Source organism: Neopelma chrysocephalum, unplaced genomic scaffold (assembly GCF_003984885.1).
Source record: "Neopelma chrysocephalum unplaced genomic scaffold, ASM398488v2 Primary Assembly neopelma1_42b, whole genome shotgun sequence".
NCBI classification, from domain to species: Eukaryota; Metazoa; Chordata; class Aves; order Passeriformes; family Pipridae; genus Neopelma; species Neopelma chrysocephalum.
The window spans coordinates 5,968,495-5,984,691 of NW_020897701.1; the positions used below are offsets into that span (position 1 = coordinate 5,968,495).

The 16,197-nt window shown below is 43.0% G+C and overlaps 1 protein-coding gene across 5 annotated transcripts in view; it reads left to right on the plus strand.

The window, feature by feature from the left end:
• The window catches only part of LEF1 (lymphoid enhancer binding factor 1), a 70,524-nt gene that overhangs the window by 36,004 nt on the left and 18,323 nt on the right, over nt 1–16,197 (plus strand). For 3 of the 5 annotated variants that reach the window (XM_027677059.1, XM_027677058.1, XM_027677062.1), the window contains 5 exons: nt 4,686–4,818; nt 8,806–8,896; nt 11,110–11,193; nt 13,039–13,161; nt 13,887–14,049. In XM_027677059.1, the coding sequence (XP_027532860.1) occupies nt 4,686–4,818; nt 8,806–8,896; nt 11,110–11,193; nt 13,039–13,161; nt 13,887–14,049 (594 nt within the window). The remainder of the gene's footprint in view (nt 1–4,685; nt 4,819–8,805; nt 8,897–11,109; nt 11,194–13,038; nt 13,162–13,886; nt 14,050–16,197) is intronic. The other 2 variants (XM_027677061.1, XM_027677060.1) reach the window with 1 other exon arrangement.

Consider the following 16,197-nt stretch of genomic DNA (forward strand, 5'->3'; position numbering starts at 1 on the left):
AGAGTACTCCTTGGATGAGAGGGCAGGCACGTATTTAAAGTAGTGAGTAACTCTGCGAGTCCAGGTGCAGCATTGCCAGTGCAGAGCACTTGCAGGGGTTACCCAGTGCCATGGCAGCAGCTGTGCCAGTGCCACAGCCAGAGGATTTCTCCCCCCATCCTTGTCCTGCCCAAAATGCCTGAGTATGGTTCAAGCTTTACCACCTGGAGACTGTGATTGCTGTTTGCAAGGGAAATGTTTGCTATTGTACTGATGTGGGTGGTTGTTCCTGCATTACTTCAACACAGCAATAGCTTTAAACAGGTGTCTGGTACATGGCAAAGCTCATGCTGGGATAACATCTATTGCTGGGTCAGGGTCCTCTTCCCTGCGAGCTTTTACCCTCTGTCTACAAGACTTGTTTAGGGGTTATGGGGTTTTCTTTCAGGTTAGTCATAAAACTGAGTAGCAGTTTCATCTTAACCCTAACTGGCTAAATAATTTGGCTCCTGCTGTTTCCAGTACCTGTATACTCTCCCAGTCCTCTTGGTGTTCCTTCAGGGCACTGTTCCCTGCCTGTACTGCCTCATTTCAGCCTGAGAACATGCTTGGGAGAAATAAAAGATACCAACTAAGAAGGCCAAGCTGATGAGAAAAACAGCCCTGGGGAGGGCCAGGGAGAGGTCAGTTCCCAAAGGATGCAGGAATAGTCTGTGCTGCAAGACTATGCAGTGGGTCTGGAGCCCTGGTGGTCTCTAAGAAGGAGGCCACCAAGGTTTAGCCACTCAGGAGTGTCCCTTTGAGCTGAGTCCTGTGGGGCATAGCTGTGTGTCCCCAGGCCAACAGGCATAGGTTATTCCTTTGCCATTAGACTTTAATGTTTGTAACAGGTTATGATATATGTGTGACAAGGTGCCCTAAAACATAACAGAAAGTCTTCAGGTTTGTAAAGTACAGGTCCTCATTTTTAGTTATTTATTTTTTCCGAATTGCAGATCTTGAGGCAGGCCATATGTTTCATTTCCTTTACTTTCCAGTTCATGTGAAGAAGCTTAGAAGGGAACTAAAGTGATGTGGTGTGGTAGTACACCATGTATCCCACATCAGAGCTGTGTTAGGAACTGTTTCAACAAATGTTCAGCTTCTTCAGATAGTCTTGGAAATGAGAATTGCATCCTCATCTGCTTTATTGTGGTTTTAGAAGGTGCTTGGGTACCAACTTACCAAAACACTACATTTTGGTGGCTGGATGAAGTTCTGTTCTGAAATACTGAAGAACCTCATGTCGGACATTATGATTGTCTCATTGAAGGACTGATCAGGTTTTTCAGGAGAAGATTTTTCAGGCTGTGCGGAGGAGAAAAGGTGCTCTATAAACTATACCTGTTACTAGATGTAAATGTCTCCAGTGTGCCAGGGAGAGCTGTGTGGTTGTGGACTTGGTTAGCAGGTGCTGAGCGAAGCATGGAGGACTGAGTTCCCCCTGCATAGAGGTTGCATTGACCCAGATCGGGTCTCTGTCAGTCTCTCAAGTGTTTCTGCAACTGTATGCACCGTCTTTGGAGGATTTGGGGAGACAATTGTAAGGATGGCATGTTTGTGGGAGAAGGAAGCCTGTGGGAAAAGACACTGGGATGCAGTAGAAGTGATCTCATCTGCACAGTCCTGTATGTCAGTGTGAAGTAAGATTTTGGCTATGTCTCGCAGCCCTGGAAGGCCTCTGGGGCAGTAGTGTCCACTGTGAGTGGTAGATGGTAGAAGGGACTTTGGCATCATCCCCAGTCCAGATGTCCCCAGGGCAAAGGGTGCAGACCAGGCTCCGTGGGAGTGAGCGGGGTACCTTGGGCTTATCCTGGGGGTGGGAGGGTTGAGAAAGTGGTGAGAGGGACATTCAGTGCTGCATATGAGGTCTTAGTCCCCTGCCCTGAACCCTTTCTGCAAAGAGGGCTCACATAACCCATCTGGGTTGCCTTGTAGGGCAGGTGTCATAACAGAACCAATTTAAGTCCATAGGGCTTTTGGAAAATATGTCGTCAGGTCTTTCTCCTCCTGGTTTCATTGTGCATGTGTTGCCCTGTGTGTTCTCCTGCTGTCAATCACTGTGGCCATCTTGGTGGGACCAGAGGGAACAAGGAGGCTCAGCCTGCACCCACCGAGCCCCCGTCTGGTAGTACACTGGGGTGCCCAGCAGGATTTAGCTGCCAGAGCTCCCTGGGTCTTCCCAAAGCGGTGCGGGGCAGACAGGCTGGGAAGCTTTGCATTATTGCTATTATTTCTTGTTATAGTTTTTTTTCCCAGTTTCTGGCTCTGCAGACCCCCAAATGCTCTTAATGGAGATATGGCCTGTTTATATGTTAATTTTAAGCCTGCTGACAAGCGGTTTGCTTTTCTCCTGACTTCTCATGGTTCCCTCGGCCGTTCAAAGCTGCTGCCATGGGCTTAGAGGATAAGGTGCTGAGAATTAGAAAATAAAATAAAATCTGCAGGATGCTGGAGAGTGAGGAGGTACAAGGATTGGCATGCTCAAAGTATAAACGAGTGATTTCTGAAAGCAAGGAACCCTGATACCAGGGGCATGCATGACAATTACATCCAGTACAATACAAAATGTTAATTACTAAATTTTGAGAAATTAATGCTGATTAGCAGCTGTGTGTGTGTGACCTAAATACATCTATTGCTTGATCTTTATTCACAATATACAGTTTATTGTTGATAAAGTAATGGGTGAATGGTGGCCTGGACCACGAGTGTCGTGCTGAAGACTGAGGCCTGATTTGTAAATCGTCTGAAATTCGTTGGCATCTGTTTTTTGTGGAATTTATATGGATGGGGAAGATGAATAAGTCTGAGCTATCCCCTTTACAACTCAACTCATAGATATTATTGAGAATTCATTTTGCTTTTATTATTAGGTCCACAAAAATGGACCTAATGCTTGTTGGCTTTAAAACACCTACTAACGCTGCTTTCTCTCTCCATCTTGCAAAATATAAGACAAGGCCGAAGCTTAAATTAAAATCCTCAGGTTCTTATCTCTTTCCCACAGGAAAGCAAATCTGTGTTGAAAACCGTAAAATTAAGAGGAGAGCAAGGATAGCATAATTTAGCAAAAATTCATGGCACCAGATTCTGAGCTATATGACTGGAGGGATAGGTCAGACATTAAGAAGATACTGCCTGCTAATGCAAGTTCCTTAAGGTGGTGCTCTGGAAACAAGGAAAGCGGAAAATGCTGCGCTGGTTCCCGTTTGCTTCCTTTCCTCTACTCCTACCGGTCTTAACAATAAATTGAGTTGTCCGTTATATAACCCATCTGCTTTCAGAAGTCCAGAAAAATCATGGGCTTGTGCATGGAGCTTTGTCCTAACATCTGTTTTGTGCTGAGATTTCAATAGTGAACTCAATGAAAATTAATTTCATTGGCCTCTTAAATTATTTTTTTGTTAATTCCTTGTGTTTGACAAGCTGTCCTAGCTGAGTTTTATCAGTGTTTCTCTCTGAAGAACAGCTCTATTTTTTTTTTTAATTTTATTAAAAACCTGTTTGTTCCATAATTTTTTGCGCTAAGGGGCAGCGTAGAGTGGCAGGGTACAAATGAGGAGTGCCTGTTACATGCTGGCATCATCACTGTGGCTCATCCCACCATAGAAAGAGCAACTTGTGCTTCAAGCAGTGTTAATACGGCAGGATTTCACTGGAACAGAGGAGTTCCATTGTCTTGCAGCCTTATCTAAAGAGCATAATTTTGGGCAGCATCCTTCCGTCATGCCGACTGCCTCCTCCCCTCTGCCTCTGCAGGAAGTGCTGATGGGAAGTGTGTGTCTTGACCTATATGGGCATCACCTTATGGCACCAATTTCAGGACTCTCTCGGGTGTTTGTAGCACTTTGACTTCACCTTGGCATGATGCAGGGAGAGGCCTCTCGGCTGTCCCCAGGCAGCCAGCAGGTCTCCCCCCTAACTGACCACTCTGAGAGGCCTCTGCCGACCACTTGTATATGAAATCAGGCTCTTAAGGGTGACTTTTTAGTTACCTGTTAGACAGACCAAGAGTTTTCAACCAGACTTCGTAAAATTGCAAGGGAGAAAATCTGCTGTGTCCTCTGGCAATGGCAGGGATTTGTCCCAGCTGCACTGTGCCATGCCACACTGCAGCCGTGCAGAAGAGCAATGGAGAGCAGGAGTGAAGTTGATGAAGCTCGTGTTGCTCTTAAGGCTGGAGATGTGGCAAACCTACACTTTAAGCCTTTTCTTTTAATTATTTTTTTTTAAATGCTGTTCCTGTAACCAAAGGGTTTTTGCAGCACTGCTACTGACTCTGCAGTCCTTTGCCTGCAGCCCTTATTGCACGGTGCCTGCCCAGCATGTTGCTCCTCCTGCCCTGCGGCTCTCCATTTGCCATTTCCGCTCCATGTCTCCCAAGTGCCTTTCTTCCTGCTTCCGGCCCCCACCCATTTCCATGTCTTTCCTCAATATCTGCATCCCTCCTCGGGTGCCAGTGGTTTGAGGATGCCGATTCTGGCAGCAAACCTAGTTTTCATCCACTAGCCCCAATGTCATGTCTGTCCATCTTCAATTTCCCCTGCTTCAGTAATGCAAATATTTAAAAATTGCATTTTGGAAATGTTGGTTTGGTTTTTTTTCAATGCAGAAGCTCCACTTCACTAACACCATTTAATTTAATTTTTGTTCTTCTTTTGCAGTCAAACAAGGTGCCCGTGGTACAGCCTTCTCATGCGGTTCACCCCCTCACCCCTCTTATCACCTACAGCGATGAGCACTTTTCCCCGGGGTCACACCCATCTCACATCCCCTCTGACGTCAACTCCAAACAAGGTGAGCCCATCCTTTCCCAGCACCATGGGGATGCAGAGTGGTCCCTGTGCTGCTGAGAGAACTTTATTTGTAGTAGTTTAGAGGGAGGGTTCCAGGTGCATATGCCCACTTTCAGAGATGGTAATTTTGTCGTGATGCTGATATTTAACGTGGCTTCTTAAATTTTCATGTTCTTTCTGATGTGATAGTTTGGGCTTGCTTTTGTCATCAGAGTCTTTTAAAATATCAATAAAGAGAGACCAGTCTTTACCATCTCCAGTGGTGCCCGAGGCTTGCAGCATGCAGATGCAGAAAGGGCAATCAATCCTGACCTTCCCAAAAATGGGGGACAAGTACTTCAGTAGTGATGTTATTGAAAATTTTTCTTTTTCCCTTTCACCTAAAATTATATTTTATGTCCTTGTATTCTAGTTGTCCATATTCTTCCGTATGTCAGTTGGCATAACTGAAGCATTGCCCATAAAAATAATTTTGGGCCTGTGCAAGTTAAAGCTTTACAAATGTGACATTTTTTAACCTTGTACCGGCTGCCTTCTGCAGAAAGCATCTTTTTAGATGGCTGTAAGTTTTCTCTGCACCCCTAGGACTCCTTAAAGCAAACAAAAAAGCCTCCCAGATGCACATCTGGGAATATCAGACCAGCCCCACTCTGTGTCAGTCTGCAGGCCCCCAGGGAACTGCTGACAGCCTTGAGGTGTTACGCCCAGCCTGTGCCAAGAGCTTCTGACCAGCACCCAGGAGAAACCAGTGGTTTCTTGGGAACGATGTGCTTGCTTGCATTGGGATGCAGGAGCTGGCGGGGGGAGGTGCAAGGGGAGGACTGGCCCTGGCTGTCATGGGTCTGAGCCAGCGTTTGGGTAAGCACCTGAGAACAAGCCTGCATGGGAGAGTTGATGGTAAGGAAGGAAGGAGAGGGAGCAGAAGGTTTACAGAGGCATCCACTGTATTCTGGATATTTGTGTGTAGGCATGAAGCCTGTAGGTGCCAAAACACGTCCTGGAGGGTGCCTCTCCATGCCCCTTTCTGCACTCGCATGTCACACCATGTGGTGTTCACAAGATCATGAAGCTCTGCTTTACCTGGACACACATCCACAGTTGTCCCATTTATCTGAAGAGGTGTCCAGTCATCGTTGTTCAGGGAGGGAGACTTTTTTGTTCTGACTTTCCCTGAATGCTTAGGTTTTATTTTGACTGTGTAATGCAGGTAATAACAAGGGCTACCTCCAGAAAACACTATGGCCTTGTGGCTCTCTGTGTTTTTTGCTGTTTGTTGGTTACTTGTTTGGTTTTTTTTAGGGAGGGGGAATACAAAAAGCACTCTGCCTGGAAATCCTGGCCTGTAAATACATGTATAATATCTTTTTCAGACTTGGAAGAAGCAAATGGAGGCCTCCTGTCCTCATTTGTCTTCCTCCTCTGCATCAGTGCCCAGGAGAAGGATATTCACACTCATTCCTTGAAATCCCAGAGGTGCCATGTGTTAAGAGAGCGGGATTTCCACCTCTTGCTGAAGCTGGCTGTGACAGCTGGGGCACACCCCGCTGCTGCAGTTTGTGAGCTCAAGAGGTTTTCACTTACTGCATGCTGGGTTTGCCCACCTGTGCCCCATTTTTTTCCTTTACTCTGGTTATTTTGTACTCCTGTACTGCAGACCCCAACTGAACAACATCTGGTTTGTTGTTTCTGCTGTACGTCCTCTCTCTCTTCTGCCTCTTCTCTACCCTCTCCCCTGTCCAGCATCCCTCTGGTCACATCCCCATCCCTGAGCACAAGCCTGGTGAGGGGCTCTGCCAGAAGGCACAAAGCTCATGCCCCTCTGGTGTTCCTGAATGGACTCTTGATCCCTTTGCTCAGCATCTGGCAAAGATGGGGTTGGATAATGCAGGCTGGAGACTACTGGTTTTGTCTGGGATGGTCTCCTTGATGTGTGTGGTCTTTCCATCCATACTCCCTGTTTCGGCGCCAGTGGCGTGTGGGAGCAGCCGCAGTGAAGTAGCCCATGCAGTTGCTGCAAAGAGAGGATTTTTCTTTTCCTCAGGTCCTCTGCCAAACGCCTCCAACCATTGTTTCTGTCCTCGCCTCCCACTGTGGGTCTGGAACAAGGCACTGCCCTGCCGCCCTAGCCCTGATGCCAGAGTGCCCTCCTCCCACCAAAATCCTCCAGCAAGGGGAGCTTGACTTCAGCACTGCTTCTTGCACCCAAGGCACTTTGGAATGGACGCACAGCACTGCCTTGCTAAAGGCAGTCACTATTTTATTTTATTTTATTTTATTTTATTTTATTTTATTTTATTTTATTTTATTTTATTTTATCTTATTTTTTTATTTATTTTTTCTTAAACCTCTCATGAGCAAGAACTTTTTTTGAGGAACACTGGCTGTGTGATTGCTGTGCGTGCTCCTGCTGGGCATTAGGTAGCTGCTAGCCCCCAATAGGGGGTAAGAAGTTTTGGATTAGCAATAACAACTGTGCACCAGTTAAGAGAGAGCACTGTTGTCTCCATGGCTCAGAAATGCAGATTTGGGGGAGGGAGTGGCCCAGCTCCTTGTGCAGAACTTGGTCTGGCAGGGGCAAGGTCGTGTCATCACTTCTAGGAGCATCAGTCATCACCAGAGATGAGAGAGATGAGATGCTGGGCTTGTTTTTCACCTTTGTTATTTTTTTCTTTTCTTAAAGCATTCAGAAAGAGTGTTCCCTCTCATATGAAAGCCCTGGGATATATAAAGTGTTTCCTTTCCAATCAGCTACCAGCTCTTTTACACCTCTGAAAAGACAACTGGCCAGAAATTTGATCCTCATTCAGATTGTGGTCCCAAGTCTGAAAATTTTGCTTTTTTTCACACAATAACACCACTGGTATTGTTTTCTGTGCTTTCCTGTACACAGTCCTGACAGATATACTTCAAATCTTGTAATTAAATTCAGAACATTTAAATACAAACTGGGGAGAGGAATAAATCACTAGCATCGATCTATAAACTAAGTCTCAAGGTAGCACACACTCAGTCTTGGACCTTTGGAGTGTCACCACATAAATATTTAATACCCTTTTAAAGCAACTGATTTAACATGTGAAGTAGACTTAACAATTCCTTCTGCTTCACCCCCTCTTCCCCAAACACATTTAAATAAACCAATGTCTTTGTGGCCTCTGCAACTGTAATTCCATGTCTCCCGGGGGCACAAGGTTTAGGTGAAGAATGGAGACCACAGACTCTTTTGGGATGAGGATTAGCTTTAATCTTGAGGTGATTCTTGCAGTTGTAGGATTCTGTGTTCTGGGGAATGTGAGCTGATGGATCATTCCTGATGGGACTCTAATTTTTCCACGAAATACTACCAATGCAAAACAGATTGACCTTGGAGCCCACAGGAGTCAACTTGATGAAGAGCTTAGTTGGAGCTGGAGTGACAATTGGAAGCCAAATGAATCATATCAAGTGTGACCATTACAGGCCTGAAAATGATTCTTAATTAAGCACTGATCCTCTGTGGTAGCAAGTTTCCAAAATCTGTGAATCCATAAGGGAAACCGAGAAAATACAAAAGTAGCAATTTACCTAATCTAATAGCTCTGCTGTGCTGCCTCTTTGACAACACATTATTTTCCTCTTGTTTCATGATGTGTTAGAAGAGGTCCTCAGGATCCAGCCACGTTTGGTGAAACCATTGAGAGGACAGTATTGCCTAATGCATTTTATAGGAGGATCTAAACTTGCACAGATCCTTACCCATACATTTATTTCCACCTTCCACATTGACTTTCCAGTATTTCCCTTTGGATTGCAGTATTGTGTGCAAGTTAGTTACTATTTTAAGGGTGGCATGCATAGCCTTTTGCTTTTAACACTAACCAAGAAGGTGGTTATTTCTTACCCAGAGCACTAATTCCAACGTAGCGTTGGCCGTGTCCGCTGTGAACTGTGGGTCACGCATGTAGTATTTTGAGGGGAAAGTCATTCATTCTTCTCTGCTCTTTAACAGGCATGTCCAGGCATCCTCCAGCTCCTGATCTCCCTACCTTCTATCCCTTGTCTCCAGGGGGTGTTGGACAGATAACACCACCTCTTGGCTGGTAAGATTTTTTAGCTTCTTTTCAGACAAAGGTGCATGTTCACACCATTCACTATTGTTGAATCAATTGCAACATTTACAAAATAATAATAATAATGTCATTGCAGTAAGAAATTGCTATTTTATTTTAGTTGAAATTGAATTTGGTTTTTGAACAAGTACAGAAATTAAAGTGTGTAGATTTCACTTTGAAGTTTCTATATTTCTTATGGCTCAGATTTGTGGCTCTTAGCATTTGGAAAGATAGCAGGAAACAATTTTCAAGAAATGAAATGTAAATTTTTAATAAACAAAATTGCAATTACTGAGGGGAGGGGAGGTAAGAAGGAACTTTGAAGTGTGTGGAGGGGTGTGAAATCTTGAAACTGCCCCAAATGGAGAACAAACTTTTTTAGTCTGCTGCTTTTTACAGTTTCTGTATGGAGAGAAGCCTCTGTGATTGGGAGATTTTGCTGCTCTTGCTAATACTAGTGCTCTCAGGATCTCTTGCTTCCACTCAGGGTGTCATTTTCCTTTTTGAGGAAATGTGGTATTTTTGGAGTAATAGATTTGAGAGGGTGCTGCATGTCTGCTTGGGGTAGATATGTACTTGCCCTCCGTTCTGTTGGAGCAGGAAATAAGGAAACTCAGTAACAATTTCAGTGCTTTAGAGTCTGTATCATGAGTAGTCTATGCCCACACAATGAAGGATGCAGATTTTTTGTTTTTTAATGTCTCTATGGGAGGGAAATATGATCCAGATGACAAAAAGCAGAGAAAGTAGAGAGCAGAAGATGGTGAAATGCTGTATTGCTGGCATATCTTTCAGGAAGGGCCACATGCCTTTTTGAACAAATTATTATCCAACTAAAATATGGGAGTATCTGACTATTTTTTAATCTTTTTTTCTCCCCTCCTCCCCATTTTGCTGCTGAGCTGACTCCTTACCTCCACTGCCACCAGGCAGTTACTGACATGCGTTTTCCAGATGTGGTCAGTCATTTCTTCTGAATGGTTTCTTGATGCAGAGGCTGGGGGGAGAGAAGAGGGAAAAGAGAGGGAAGAGAGACAAGATCCAATCTTACAAGACTCAGGGATGTGTTCAGCAACACTCACCAACAGCGGGACATGCTCAGCTGTCCCTTATCCTCTGGCTTTCAGCTGCTTGCTGTGAGGTAGTGCTGTTGACACTTCCTTCACTTTTTTTTCCTTCTTCTTCCCTTTGAGTACCGCTCATTTCCAGTAACATACTCCAAGTGTGAAACCTGTATCCTGAACCTTACAAAGGCCAGTATCCATTTTTTTCCCTCTGAAAGCTGACTGGCCAGTCAATAAGTAACTGTTTGGACAGGGCTGATGTGCGTGATGGTCATTCTGGCTGGTTCAGGTCTTTGGGCTGCTTCAGGTATTTGTTCACATTACCATAACATGCTACTTCAGGATGTTCATCATAGTCATGACTGAACCATTGCTGACTGAACCATTGCTAACTGAAAGTAAGCAAAATGTAGTGATGATGATGAAAAAAACTAAAGACCTCAAATGACGGACTAGTGACAAAATATTCTGTATATGTGGGAGCATAAAGGAGATAAAAACTTCACACAAGCTTCTCTTACTGGATTAAAGTTTGATCTTTTAGTAGTAAGATAGAATTGTGTTGCTATGGGCTTTTAGGTGGTTGAATTGGGTTTTTTTTGGTCAAATAAACTTCTACTTTGTTAGGAAAGCTGGCTATTTGTACCTCATTATAGCATATACTAATGGAGAAAGTCCTAAGTTTCCAAAGACTTAATAAAACTGTTCTAAAGGCTTTCTAGCTTAATAATTCACTGTCTGGTGTTCTTGCTCTGATCTACAGTAGAATTATTTGGAAGAAGATGTGTTTTTCCTAAGAGCTCGTTTAACAAATCTGATTCCAGTGCTTATAATACTAGGTTAGAGAGGGATAGAGATAGAGGAGTGTGCATGTGTGTATGTGTGCACTGGAGGAGGAAGACTGGTTGTTTTGCTTTCCTTCTCAGTGGAAACTTAGATTGGGAATCTTTCAGTAGCAAGGGAGAAAGTTTAAAGTGTTTAAGTATTAGCTACTTTCATTAGGAGAACTCTTGAAAGTGTTAGCTCTTACTGTTTATTGTGACTAGTACTGAGTTCCCATCAAGGGCTTGTAACTCTAGAATAACTACTGAATACCATATCATATGATTGATGGGTTCCTTTCTTCTGTGACCTCAGGCAAGGTCAGCCTGTATATCCCATCTCGAGTGGATTCAGGCAGCCCTATCCATCCTCACTCTCAGTCGACCCTTCCATATCCAGGTAGGTGTAGGAGGTGAATGACTGACTGGGGAGTAACTGCTGGCATTAGAGGGCAAGTTGCTCTTCCGCTTGTATCTTGGTCTGCCTTTGCTTGCTTTTCAGTCAGCTGAAACTTTATGCATACATTTTTATTTAACCTATGTGTGTATATACAGTTTGCCTGGATCCCACACTGGTCTCATTCAGCATTTTCTTGTCAGTCTCTGAAGTATTGCAATGAGGAACACCAGTGAATTGTCAGCAATTAATTGAGCTGTTTCATCTGAAATGAGTCATTAGTTCATTTCTAGATGCAACATTTAGTGTGCATCCTTGGGTTTTGCTCATGCCGTTATGCAAGTAGGTGGACTGTCACTCTAGTCTGTGTTCTCTAGTTCCAATTTTAAAGTTGTTGGTAATTAGTCTTGAATCATTTAGGTAATGCTCTGTGTGGAAACTTGCTCACAAGTAGATATTTCATAGTCCAAAGCCACTAATGGCAGGGGATGCCAGCACAGTGTATTTGTACTGGTGTGGAATCAGGCACTGTGTCTTTATGTCTAAGTGCAAACAAGCAATGCTAATTGAGACTTGGCCATGACACACTCCAGACCACCTATGCTCTGCTTTTGCATTCTAAAGACAGCTTCTGCATCCTGTGCTTGATGTACACAAGGTTTGAATATACTATTCTTGGGGCTTTTCACGTGACTTTTAGAAGACGCATCCTCTTGCACAGGGATTTAAGACAGGCCACTTGATAAGTGGTGAGTCTTCTTGCCTCTTTTTGTGTGGGCTCCTTTGGATTATCACTGTCCCTTCACTTCTTTACAGGGGAATGATAAGCATGTGCCTGTCAAGGTGATTGGGAAGAAAACCCATTCTCTCCCCATGATAAAATGGTTTGGTTACAGGGCTTTGTGTTTCCTTTATTTTGGTGGCATGAAGGAAAAGAGCAAGGGGACTAGGGAATGGTGAAAGGAGAGGATGGATACCATTCCTTAACCATTGCTCATTCAGCAAAACTTGGGAGCATGAGCTTGCTTTTTATGTTAATGGTACTTTCCAGCAGTTTAAAATGAAGCATGCAGGTTTTCTGCTGCACTTGAGCTTGCAATGCTCAGCACCTTCAACATCTGTCTGAGCTATCCTTCAGAATGTCCCGGGTTAGTAGGGTGGGATGGTTCAATTAGTGGTACTTTGGTTTTATTTTCCATTTTCATTCCTGTACAAATGAAAGGAAGCTTTAATTAGGACCAAAGTCTCTCCTGCTCCCATCCTTCATCCAGGATGCAGAATTTTCAAAGTCTATTTTAAGCATTTGAGAGAAGAATAGTGGGTTCAGGTGAAGTGATGTTAAAATCTTTTACCTTAAGGGCTTTGAAAACTAGATTCCTTAGAGAGCCATCAGGGACTTCTTGAAAAGACTCTTCTTTATTTTATTTGTTTCTGCATGGCAGTTTCTTCCTTTGCATTGGCTGGTGGTGGATATTTTAAGAATGTTTATATCTTGGTGTGGAAATATATTTTTTTGGTTAAGAAATGTGTATTTTTATTGCTAGTCAGTGCAACAGTATAAATATTAAGTGTTTCTTGTTTGCATTGCTAAAACTGTTTGTCTGAAAGTCAATAAAATAACTTCTCTACAACCAAGATGTTGACTGATTTTGTTTGTTTGTTTGCTTTTCTTGAATAAATGGGCTACAATGCACAAAATTTAGCCAAATATTTTTCATGCACTCTTTAAGAGTTATCTTCATTGTAAGCTTTGTAGCATTTGTATTCTTGGAGCGTCCTGCTGCTGTCTTACGTGCTTAATGCCTGTCTTCAGTAGGGTTACAGACCTTGCTTTGTTTTCTCTTGTAGGTTTTCGCATCATATGATTCCTGGTCCTCCAGGCCCTCACACAACTGGAATCCCTCACCCAGCTATTGTAACACCTCAAGTAAAACAAGAACATCTGCACAACGACAGTGAGCTAATGCATGTGTGAGTCTGCCTTTCTGCATTAGCCCTTAATCTATAAATGTTTGAGAACTAACTCTATCTGAAGAAGAGTCAAATATGGTAAAAAAAAAAAAAGTACCTTTCATGACCTCTTTGAATTTTAACTCTTCTCCTATAACTAAAACGGGAACTGTGGGCTACTCTTTGGGAAGGGTAATGAGACATGAAGCCATTTTTCATTCCAGTCCAGCACTTTTAAGCTGTTGGCAACAACCATCTTGATTCAGCCATAATCATGGATCTGTCTACCTGTTGCTTGAATGTGAACTCACAAACTTCTGCTGGAAAAGTTCTTACCTGCAAAATTTACTAGTAAAGAGCAGCGTCACTGCTTAATACTCAAAGGCAAAAGGCCTAAAAAAGAAGTGGATGAGAAGCTGTCCTCCTGCCTGTTGCAGTGGTCTTTGCGGGTGCTATGGATAGCCTTTCGAAAAGAGAATTGAGACAAGTGGTAAATTTGGAACAGATTCACCAATCAAATGTTACTTGCTAGAGAAGGTCAACCTGACATCCTCTCTGAGTATTAAACTAAGTCAATTCTCTGAAAAAATGTGAAAGTGGGTGGGACGTGACTACTGAAATTCTCATTCTTACTATTGAAGTGCTACTGTAATCACAGGTTGGTAATTTTCTATTGATCTTTTTTAGGCTGAAGGTAAATTAATGCTTTTTTTTCCTTGCTTTCCCTTTCCCCCACCACGTTTTAGGAAGCCTCAGCATGAACAGAGAAAAGAACAAGAGCCAAAAAGACCTCATATTAAGAAACCTCTGAATGCTTTCATGTTGTACATGAAAGAAATGAGAGCAAACGTTGTAGCAGAGTGTACTCTGAAAGAAAGTGCAGCTATCAACCAGATTCTTGGCAGAAGGGTATGTACAGGAGGGTTTGTGTGTACTCATGTGTGCTGCTAATTTGTATGTTTCCCTTTAGTTGGGTGTGATTGCTCACTTTCTGCTTGAGGTGATCAGTAATGTGCAACTATCAAATTAGCTATAGAAGATAAAACATGCAACTAAAAATAAAAGCTGTATCTTGAATTTCTCTTTTCAGCATTAACAACATCATCCAGTTGGTGTCTGTTCCACTCATGTTATGGTGTCAGCAGCTCAGGCATGAAATATCCTCATTCACACATGGAAGGAGCATTCAAATCACCTTAGGCTGGTGTCCATCAGAGCAGGAAGGGATCATTCAAAGATGATCACTGGATGCCACTGGAGATGGAACTCATAAGTGAATATAATGTGGTCCAATTGTAAAGTCATGTAGGTTGGGTGGGACCCATGGAGGTCATGTAATCCAACATCTGCTCAAAGCAAATCCAGTTACATCAGGATGCTCCGGGACCTGTCCAGTCAAGTTTTGAATGTCTCCAAAATCATCAGCTGAGTACTGATGATCCTAGTACATGCACCAGAGCCTTGCTGAGAGCCATTTGCTTCTGTGGCATTGCAGTCATGTTTTGTACTTTCAATCTCAAAAAAACCCTATGCAGGCCAACTCACAGTCACAAATGTCATGTTCACTGTTGGTGTTATTCTTCCAAGGGAAGGCAGCAGAGGTAAATGCCCATTTTGCAATTGACTCCCAGAAATGAGAAAAGGGGTGACTTTTGTATCAATCAAAGTTTGAGCAGGGATTATTCAAATTCCCAGTGAACATCTCTTCTTGATCACTGACCAAGGCAGTATTGAGAGGCACTGCAGTTCTCTGAAAATCCTGTGCTTTCAAGTGGGAAGTCAGTACATGACCTTAACTACCCCTTTTATGTTACAGTCTGAAGACTTCCCCCTCCAAACAGAGCAGAAATCTATTGGTACTTGTCCCAGTTCCTGCAGCCTTCTGCCTCTGTTCTTGTTACCTCCCCTTAAAGGACGTCTTGGTACTTGCCTTTTCCATGCTTTCATGCAAGTCTCTAGGATCATGTTTTCATTCTCACTCCCTCAGTCATTGATCTTAGTTCCTTAGTATGTCGGCCTTGTTTTTTTGGCCTGAATGAGGGCAGTGGCTTATTTATCTCCATTTTGGTAATGAATCAAGCCTTTGGGCTCCATTGCCTACTTTTTCTGCAGCTTATACTCCTCTTTTCAAATTACTTTCTCCATGAAAGTATCTCAATTTCCACTTTTCCTGTACTGCAAACAATGCATGAGTTATCCAGTATAATTGCTTTGAGATTGATTGTCAAGTGTTCTGTGTTTTGCCCTGTGCTACCCCAGAACAGGAACTACTTCTGTTCTCAAGAGCTGACACTTTACATGGCTCTGGGCTCTCTGATGCCACACCATAGTGTTCAATACCTTCCAATTTTTGAATGTGCATGTGAAGTTTGAGAGTTGCAAACCCGCTGAACTGCTGTGCTCTCAGTAACACATTGAACTTGCCAAGTTAAGGCAGACAAGTGCTTTAGTTCACATCCTCTGATGTGTAACAAAACAACATATTAAATCATACAAATGTGATCTGATCTGAAATCCTAGTTCTGTAAATTATTCTTGCATGAGCGTCTTAATGATTTCATGTCTGTCTGGTTTTGGTCATTTTTTTTTTAATAACTTCTTCTCCCCCTACTCCTCCATGCATGTTGTCAAACAAGAAGACAAGAAGAGACATCTGCTGCAGCAGTGGAACCTGATTCTAAATAAAAGATCTTTACTGTTTTTGGTTCAGGTCTATGATAGGTGTTTCAACAAGAACAAAATTATTAGCTACCAATGTAGTTGGTACCTTTTCAAATGGGCAGGTGGGGAAGGGTTATTTTTTGGTGTGTTTTTTTAGGTTTTTTTGGTGGGTGGGCAAGGGGTTTGTTGGGGTTTTTTTAGTACATAAAAGCAGGAAATTTATCCCTGCTTGGCTACAAAGGTCAACTCATGTAATTTGAAAGAGTGCAGTTCTGTGATTTCTGTATCTTAGAAACTTTTGCCGTTGCCATTTTCTTTTCTGCTGTTACAAAAAGAAGAAATCATAAAGCAGGTACCTTGAAGCTTGGTACTTAGAGGTTGGTCTTGGAACAGGAG